This window comes from Geotrypetes seraphini, chromosome 3 (genome assembly GCF_902459505.1).
Source record: "Geotrypetes seraphini chromosome 3, aGeoSer1.1, whole genome shotgun sequence".
In the NCBI taxonomy this organism is placed as follows: domain Eukaryota; kingdom Metazoa; phylum Chordata; class Amphibia; order Gymnophiona; family Dermophiidae; genus Geotrypetes; species Geotrypetes seraphini.
The window spans coordinates 114,832,299-114,842,242 of record NC_047086.1 but is presented as its reverse complement, the minus strand read 5'-3'; the positions used below and the strand labels follow the sequence as shown (position 1 = coordinate 114,842,242).

The 9,944-nt window shown below is 42.1% G+C and overlaps 1 protein-coding gene across 3 annotated transcripts in view; it reads left to right on the top strand.

Annotated features, from left to right (window-relative positions):
• Nucleotides 1–772: 772 nt before the first annotated feature.
• The window catches only part of RUNX2 (RUNX family transcription factor 2), a 204,597-nt gene continuing 195,425 nt past the window's right edge, over nt 773–9,944 (top strand). For 2 of the 3 annotated variants that reach the window (XM_033937113.1, XM_033937111.1), the window contains exon 1: nt 1,991–3,295. In XM_033937113.1, the coding sequence (XP_033793004.1) occupies nt 3,017–3,295 (279 nt within the window). In that variant the 5' untranslated portion in view covers nt 1,991–3,016. Of the gene's footprint in view, nt 901–1,990; nt 3,296–9,944 lie in introns of those variants that run through there. The other variant, XM_033937112.1, reaches the window with a different exon arrangement.

The following is a 9,944-nucleotide window of genomic DNA, read 5'->3' as shown; positions in this document are numbered from 1 at the left end:
TCAGAAGTAACTGATGGCCCATTATTTCACTCTCCTAACTCACCTCTCCAGGCCACTTTTTCTTATGTATTTAAGCAAGACCTGTTGGGCAGAAAAATACTGCATGTCCTCTTAACCGAGTACCAAAGTATCAATGTAAGCTTTAGCACCCTTTGTAAAAAAAAAAAAAAAAAGAATAAAACGGCAAAGGAACATTTCACATTCCTCATGGTCACCAGTCTAGAAAAGTAAAATAAGATAAATAGCAAGCACGTCAGAAACCCCTACATGAAAACTCTCCAACACAGCCCGAGATGCCTCTTCTTTCAGGCTGCTGAGCTCCCTCTACCTGCCGCCTCAGCACTAGCTGTGCGCAGGCTCTCTCCCCTGCGACGGAAAAGCGCAGGCTCTTACTTCACCTTCCCTCCGCCCGCGCTGCCCCACCACAGAAGCCAACGAGGGAAATGAGTCACCGCGCCTGCTTTCCGAACCAAACGGCGTCTCGTCAGTTTCGTTACTTGCACACTTTTTTTTTTTTCCTCCTGAGAAAGGAGGTGGCGGGAGAATCCTCCCCTCCACTTATTTGGTTTATCTACCTTCGCTAATTTGTATATAGGGGAAGGGGGACGACGCAGGCCTGGAGATTCGCAGGCGCACGTTTTTGAAGCAGCCAATGCCTTTATTGCGCCGCTTTTCTGTAATCAACTTTTCAGACTGCGGGTGTTAAAGCTTAATAAATGAACCCTCCCTGGACACAGTGAAGATGTTTGCTGGATATGGGGGGGGGGGGGGGTCTAGCACCCACGGAGCTTGTATCGTCCAGCCCAGCTAGCTCCCCTCCCTAGAGCACTAGGCACGAGCTGGTGGAAGCCCGACAGCAGAAGTAAAACCCGACGGAGGTCATAGAGAGAATTTTGATAGGTTGTGACCCACAGGGGGAAGTGTTTTGCCCTTTATTACTATTAGGTTGATAAATTGTTTTTAACGAGAGCTATAAAATTACAGAAAACAATTACGGTTCTTGCCTTCCTGTCTGCAAGGGGCGAGGGACTGTAGAGATTTCATTCAAAAAAACGACTTCACGATCCATTCCCAATGCGTTTTTGGTGTTTTTTTTTTAAATCTTGGCAGCTGATTTTTTTTTTTTTTTTTTTCGCAGACTAGACTTACATTAACTTTAAAAAAAAAAAAGAGCAGGCAGAAGGAAAAAAAAAAAAGAAACGCAGGAGAAGCAAAAACCTGTACAACTAAGCGGTTTCATCAGTTGCCCTCTGTTGGCGAGAAAGACAAGACTTTCTTTTTTAATTATTATTTTTTTAAGAGACACACACTGTTTTATTTATTTTGAACGCAGGATCTGATGACTGCGTTTAGACACCACGTGTTTCAGAGTCTCATCAGCATAATGATCGGCTCCCCAGCAGAGTGACTGTATATATATAAACCACAAAAACTTAATCATTAGCCATCCCAGCCTCTAAAGAAAAAAAAAAAAACACAGTTTAGGGCACAAACTGCGGCTTTTCAACTCCTTTATTCTCAGACCACAACTTTTTTGAGGAGCAAATAAACTTTTTAACCCTTATGGATAACAGGACATAATTTAATTTATATTTTTCTTTAATTTCTTTGTAGACTATACAAACAAATGTTTGAATACTGAACTTTATTATCATGTTCCCCCAAAGTTTCAGGGGATAAAACAGGCAGCAATTTCCCGATTTAATTGGAACCACAGCATTACAGAAAAAAATTAGATGTTAGCTGATTTTCCCTGTGTTTTGCCTTTATTTGTCTCCTGTTTATTCTAATGAACATTGAATTGATCGTTGAAGGAAAAGTCGAACGTCAGCTCTTTTTTTTTTCCCTGAAGCAAAACTATATCGGACAGCACAAATATTTGGTGCTCCCCCAAATATCATCAGACCAAGAGCATTCCTGCATTTTTTGGAAGAAACGCTCAGAGGAAACAAGACTCGTGTTATTATTATCGTTATTTCCTCTGCTGAAATCCATCTCTGCAAGTTTCCGTGCAAGCAGCAACTTCAGTTTGAAGAAAATCAGCTGCCAAGAAAGGCGCCCAGTCAGAGAGAGCAAATACTTAAGCGAAGTCATCTCTACCTCTCTACATACATTATCCATATTTTAAAAGATTCTAGTCCTTGAGATTTGCGGACAGTGTAAAAAACCAGTAAACAAGCAAAAATACCACAACTAATAAAAGTGACCCTGAAAGCATCGAGGCAGAAGAAGAGCCCGTGGATGCGGTGCACCGCTGGCCCTGCACTCTCATCGTTCGGCGCTCTCGTCCTCTCGCAGCTTAGCTAGCCGAAGCTCGGGCAGCTCGTGGCGCTACTCCTGCCCCGCGGTGGGGGTTGGGGGGAGGGTGGGCGCGAGGGGCACTCCGGTATCTCGCGCTGCCCAGAGAAAAAGGCAGGCACACGCGCGCGCTGCTGAGAGGACCCGGTCCCAGCAGAGAAAGACTCACGCGAGGAGGCTGCAGAAGAGCCCGAGCCCGGGACACAAGCGCGCGGGGTGGCGCGCGCGCTCACATAGCCCTTCTTTCTCACACACGCACACACACACAGAGAGTAGAGCAGAGGCGGCGAGAGCAGCTCAGCGAGCCAGGGTCACGCTGTGCGCCCGCTCTCCTCTGCCACAACCGCCGCCGCCGCCACAATCCGGGAGCTGAGACCGGCCTCCTCAAGCCTCAAAAACACATTCTCGCTGACTCTCATGTCACCATCGAGCGGGAACTTAAACTAAAACTTGAAGCCTGATTTACTGCCGCACTTCCAAAAACCCAAAAGACATTCTTTTTTTGTTGTTGTTGTTGTTGTTTTGCTTTTCTTCATTTTGGGGGTCATTTTGCTGCACTTGATTTTTCTTTTATTCCCCCCTTCGTGTTTCTTCTGACTCTTGTTATTAATTTTTTTTTTTGTTTTTGTTGTTGTAGGTGCCTTGTCCCTTGCCCCCCATCCCTAGCCCCCACCGCTCCCCGAGTGGCCCCCCCTTTTGCTAACTTGTGGCTGTTGTGATGCGTATTCCCATAGATCCGAGCACGAGCCGGAGGTTCAGCCCCCCCTCCAGCAGCCTGCAGCCCGTAGCCGGGAAGATGAGCGACGTGAGCCCGGTGTCGGTTCAGCAGGAGGCGGCGGCGGCGGTGCCCAGGCTGCGCCCGCACGATAACCGCACCATGGTGGAGATCATCGCCGACCACCCGGCGGAGCTGGTCCGGACCGACAGCCCCAACTTCCTCTGCTCGGTGCTGCCTTCGCACTGGCGCTGCAACAAGACCCTGCCCGTGGCCTTCAAGGTAAGAGAGGCTGAGATCTTCCCCGCTGCTCGCAGCTTTCTCTCTCCCTCCCTCACCCCCCCCCCCCCACCTCTTCCTGACCCTTCAGGCTCTGTCTGTCTCTCTGTCAGTCTGTCCGTGTGCGGCCACCTCTGGCGCGTGCTCCTCTTTAGCCGACTTTTAGCTGCTCATAACCTGACTGCATTCCGTCTCACTCTTCTCGCACCCTCATTCACGAGTCTTGATCATCTTCTAGCTCAGACTTTTACACATGCCATAACTGTATTTGCACTGCTAGCTTGTTAAATAATAATTTAAAAAAAAAACCGCAGTTTTCAACAATCTGGAAATTTTAAACTGCCGCGACTGATTGCAGTAATATTTAGCTCCTAGTGGTACAGGTTTTTTTTTTAAATTTTTTTTTTGGGGGAGGGAGGTTGTTTTAACTAGCAGCCGTAGGAGTAAGAAACTTTGTTGAGGGGCTGAGGCAGAGCCAGGTGTCAGCGACAGACTTTCCAAGAGGACAGGCTAACAACCCCCCCCCCCCCTTCCAGAAAGCTGAACTGTGGGGATCTCTGTTTCCAGAGCACAGGGCGCCCCGGCAACTGGGGAAGATCGCTGCAGTCAGGGTATCTGAGGTGCCTAGACTCGGCCGGTGGGCAGGCTGGATAAGCTCTCTGAGGAAGTCCTTAAGAGATCAGATGCTTCAGCAAATTACTCATCTTACTCCCAAGCTGACAAGGGCACCATGGTGGTGACTGATTGTTCTCCAGCTCCTAGATGTAAATGAAGTGATTCATTTTCATTTACTGCAGCTTAATTTTTAGTTCTCACTGCCCACCCCCCCTTCCCCTCATACACACCATCAAAATCGTGTAGTTATTGTGTCAGTCTTTGGAGAGTTCCCGTCCTTGGTAGTGGTGAATGGAAGGAGACCCCATTGTATGGGGCTGCATTGTAGGTCTTTGCGCCCTGCGGTATACTTTGCCGATCTTGACCACATTTTTGTGACATCCTCTCCCTGAGCGATTGACCTCACAGATGCCTGCAGCTCCTACTCTTCTCTCCCATTGCGTTTTCCGCCAGACCAACAAACTTCTTTATAGCTGTAGATCTGATTAGTTAAATTGAATTATAATCACTCCAAATTCCACCCTCCCTTCATCCTTAACACTGCTAAGAACTGGTAGAAAATAACATTAAAATCTGGCCCCTAACTGACAACCATAAACATGCAATCGCTTCTCCTATAGACAATTCAAAGTTGTAAATTCAGAGGTCCAGATTTAATATTATTATTTATTTATTTTTTTTTTTTTTGGGGGGGGGAGTGATTCTTTAACCAGATTACAGCTGTGTGACTTCCTCCCATCTAATACTGTTCACTTGTGTACCAGATTAATTCTTGATGGGGTGAAAAGATGGTAAAGGCAGATGATTCTTTAAGGCAAAAAAAAAGTTAGCCTGAGGCTGGAAGGTGTCTTCTTTTACTGTAAAAGTCCTCCTTGGCCTCTTCACAAATCACCAGTGCTAAGCTTTGTTGCAGTCACTTCTCTGCACTACTAGCAATCTTTCTCTTCTTTTTATCTTTTGTGCCAGTTTCTTTCCTGTTAACCTTTTAACAGATTAATGTGTCAATTAAGTATTGACTAAGGGTGTCTTTTACCAATGATTATTGCATGTTATCTGCAGCAGGGCCCTGTGGCAGATAGCATGAGCTTTAGTAAAAGACCCCCTAAGACAGGAGTCAAGACTTACAAATCACTTCTCATTTCATGTGAAGTGTTTTGGTGCAGTAATAATCAAGAAAATGATTTTATGCAGAAGGATACATTTTTAAGTTCAAAAAGTATTGTAACGTTATTTTTTTATGCATTGCATGTGTACACTATTAAAAAAAAAAAGAAAGCAATACCAGTAAAATAATAACTGTGGTTTTTGTGAAAAACTTTTTTTTAAGTGCTCACATTTTGGGCCCCTTATACAAAGCGGCAATAATGATTCTCCTGTGGCAAATGCACCAAAGCCCACAGGAATTGAATGGGCTTTGGTGCATTTGCCGCAGAATTGCTACAGTGGCTTTGTAAAAGAGGCCCTCGATGATGTGCAGGGCAGAATATGGTGGTACTCTGACTCAAAGGTGCCAACATTGCCAAATGTTTGGGGGCGCTACATAAAGCACAAATTATATCCTTTCTTGGACAAAGGACGAGCTTGCTTAGTATTACGGGTGCTTAGCACCCACAGGCTCGCACAAGCTGACACCTGTGCTTTGTATAATCAAATTAGATAGGTTTGCCTTTTGAAACTATGGAGTCTTTTACTAAAAATTAGCCCATGCTATCTGCGGCAGGGCTCATAGGAGTAAAATGGGTCCTGTGGCAGATATCATCCACCATTCTTTAGTAAAAGACCACCTATGTTAGGCCCTAACTTACAATCCATCTGAACATGAAAAAAAGTTATTTGGTTTACTGCTGATGGCATATGTTATGCTTCACTTCAAAGTAGACCCATAAAAATAGCAGTTTTTTTAAAGCCTTACATTTATTTCGCTTATTTATAACTGTAAAAAAGTAGCGTGAGCAAGAACCAAAAGTAAAATGTGCTACTGTATTTCGGAGGCATAAACTGATAGCATCACAAATAACAATCACAAAATTTATCCTTACTGACTAGTTAACTGAATATGAGTTTTTAAAAATGGAAATGAATTGTACCTCAGTTCTGTAGCCATGATGTTGATGTTACTGCTTGGAACATACGAGGGGCCGCTAAAAAGTTCTCAGCCCCATCATGGAGACAATGATGTGGAGCCATGAAACTTACAAGTTATTCCACACTTTCCTTGATGCTTTTCATTTCATTTCATATCATTGAAATTAAAAGTGTCAAGAAAAGTGTGGAATAACTTGTAAGTTTCCTGTCTCCACATCATTCTCTTCTTGGTGGGGCTGAGAACTTTACAGCGGCCCCTCGTATGTAAAATCATAACCTGAAAAGGGCATTTTTTTCTGAAGATTGTTTTTTTCTGAGAATACTAAGACACGTAGTAATATAGCACAATAATACATAGTACATAAATGAGCATTGGCAAGCACGCAACTGTGGCTTACAATTCTGCTTTAATTTTTAAACAACAAAACAATAGCCCTAAATTATTTGCTATATTGAAATCACAAATCAGATAACGCTAATCCTAATACATTATCTCCATTTTCAAGCCTGCTACAAATTGAAAAATAAACAGTACAGAAAATGCCTCAACAATTCAATAAATGGATGTTCACTAAGTACATGTAATAAAATATAATTTGTTGTTGGAAATTGTAATATCGTTCCATACTTTTGGTTTTACTATAGATCTCATATTGTACAATATGCAAAGTATCATATTTCAGTATCATATTTACACATTTATTTTGCAATCATGGTTTAGATATCTTCAGATGGATTGTGACTGTTGGCTGATGGGTAGAGTGCAATATTTTTTTGTTTTATTAAGTGCTGCTGATATGAACTTAAACATAACAATGTAAAAATAACCAGATTCTCAGTTTAATGCTGTGAGATCTGATATAAAAGAATCTTTACTAAAGTTATATGCCTGCCAAATGGACATACATCTACTAAGCTGAGGTGTATATGGAGATGTGATTCATTCTAAAAGAATGTCTCAGAGGGAATACCTGTCAAGATGAAAACATTTTGATGTATGAACAATGCAACATAGTAAATGATGGCAGATAAAGACCCAAATGGCCCAACTGTACACTCTATAAATTAATGATTTGAGTTAAATTGCCCTTTTCCTTAGATTTTTCTGGGCCAGAAATCCAGAGCTTTGCCCAGTATTGTGCTTAGGTTCCATTTATTGAAGTCTCCATCAAAGCTCATTCCAACCCATCTAAACCATCCCAGCCGTCAAAGCCCTTCCCAGCCCACCCTCAACTGAATGGCTATATATGGGACACAGACCGTGCAAGTCTGCCCAGTACTGGCCTTAGTTCTTCAATATATTCCACTATCTTCTGATTAGAGAACATGCAACTTCTGATTTCACCAAATACTGTATACTTATTTTTAAGCAATGAAGTTTATTAATAGCATAATTTAACTACTTTGGATTTTCAAAGATTTATTTTATAAATGTTAGGGCTCCTTTTATCAAGCCGCGCTAGCGGGGTTAGCGCGCGCGACTTTTAATCACGCACTAACCCCCGCGCTGGTCAAAAAACTACCGCCTGCTCAAGGCAGGCATTAGCGGCTAGCGCGGCCGGCAGTTTAACGCACGCTATTACGCGCGTTAAACCGCTAACGCGGCTTGATAAAAGGAGCCCTTAGTATAATCATAAATGTTGTTAGGTTAATATGTTCCATTTTTGGTGACTGAACTAATACCTAAAGAAACACTATTTTTTTTTTACAAGCATTCAATATGATGAAAATATAAGCTAAACTCTGTATCTTAGCATTTTTAGTTTTGTTGCACAAATCATGTCAGATATGAAGTTCAACAAATTAGTTCAGCTGCTTTTTTTCAGCCCATATTTCTAGCTCTTAGATTTGACTTCTGGGACTTGTTCCTCTTTTCAGTCCTTTCTTGAGAAAAGACGCCATCACAGTTAAAATATTCATATTCAGTTTACTGTTAACATTATTATGGCATAGACTGAGAAACAGCAGACCAAAAAGAATGGCTGCTAAAAAAAACTTTTACCTACGGATAGAGTAATTACTTTCTTTCTTTTTAGTTTTAACTAAACCTGAAAGTAGTCATAGAGATAAAGTGCAATAGTATTAATTGAATAACTGCTAAAAACACAAAGGGGCCTTTATACTAAGAGGTAGTACGTTTTGGACTTAATATGCTATAATGGAGAATTTTAGCATATGGCAAGTTCCGACCTAATACTGCATCAAGAAGAAGCATACCTTCTATGCTTTTCTTGCAGGTTATGCATTAACATTCAGACTAGCACACGGTGCCTGCTCCTGGTTAATGAAGACGCGTTTAGGGCCAGATTCTGCAAACAACGCTGCAATCAGCCGGCGCCTTCCAAAAATGGTGCCAGTCGTGTATCAATCATGTTACAGCGCTGTTTGCAGAATCAAAGGTCGGCACCGTCAAAGGTAGGCACCAGAAATGTAGGCCAGGGTTTTAAAGGCCTACATTTCCGGCGCCTATCTTTGATAGAGAATCACGCCTAATGTCAACTCTTCCCATAAGCACGCCTAAGTTGATGTTAGGTGCTGTTAGGCGCCACCTCTAAATACAATTCTGGTGCCTACTGTTTTTTTAAATGAGAAATTAATTGGTTAAATGGTGCAGTCAATTACTGTGCCAATTAAAGCAATTAAGTTAGGCAGTGGTTCAGTGCCTACTGCTGCCTAACTTACAGCAGCATTTTGAGAATCCAGGCCTTAGTGCTGTTTGGGACATGGTAAGTGGTCCTATTTTAACCAGTTAGCACATTAGCACATAGTAAGTGTAACATGCTAGCTGACTAAAGTTTCATGCTCACTCTCTGCCCATGCTATGCCCCCAATAGAAAAATTTTGAAAAATTCAGTATTGCATGGTTTAATGCAATACTGAATTACTGCCGAAGTCTTAACAGAGATTTCGGCAGTTGGAACCCAAGCACAGTACCGGGTAAAGCTTTGGATTCTTGCCCAGAAATAGCTAAGAAGAAAAAATGAAAAAATTTAAATTGAATCAGGTTGGGCAGACTGGATGGACCATTCGGGTCTTTTATCTGCCGTCATCTACTATGTTACTATGTTAATGTGTGTTAACAGGCAAACTACTGCAAAACTGCACGGTTACATGGTATCCTGTTTCCGCACATTAACTGTGTGCTTAAGTGCTTAACTCTAGTAAAAAGGTCCCGAAATGGTAGACATGGTAATACTTCCAGTGCATGATTAGGTAAATTCAGTTCAAGACTTGAAATATTAAATAGATTAACTGAGTGAAATTCTTTGCAGGAAAGCATCATACAAAAAGTCTCGTGTGCTTTTTTTCTTTATATGAAAATCTGTCAAGAAAATTGTGTTTTAGAATGGCCACATTTTTTTTTTTGTGACTCTTTTATGAAAATTCTAAATGTTTTACTAAATGGCGGTGGAGGTTTCCATCACGGGCCGGCGAGTTAAATGCTCTGACGCTCATAGAATTCCTAAGAACGTTGGAGCATTTATCTCACCGTCCCTTGGTAGAAACGGCTACTACCATTTAGTAAAAGGAGCCCTTTGTCTCTTATCTGTCCAGCATGTTCCCATTTGGTTTTTCATTGTTATGATCTAGCTAGAAAACTAAGGAAAAAATATTAATCATTTAAACTTGTGCTTTCAAGTTGCTCATCAGGGTATTAACGTAGAACAAAATCTTTTCCAGAGAAAGGAAAATGGTAAAACCAGAGGACATAATTTGAGGTTGAGGGGTGGTAGATTCAGGGGCAATGTTAGGAAATTCTACTTTATGGAGAGGGTGGTGGATGCCTTGAATGCGCTCCCGAGAGAGGTGGTGGAGAGTAAAACTGTGACTGAGTTCAAAGAAGCGTGGGATGAACACAGAAGATTTAGAATCAGAAAATAATATTAAATATTGAACTAGGCCAGTACTGGGCAGACTTGCACGGTCTGTGTCTGTGTATGGCCGTTTGGTG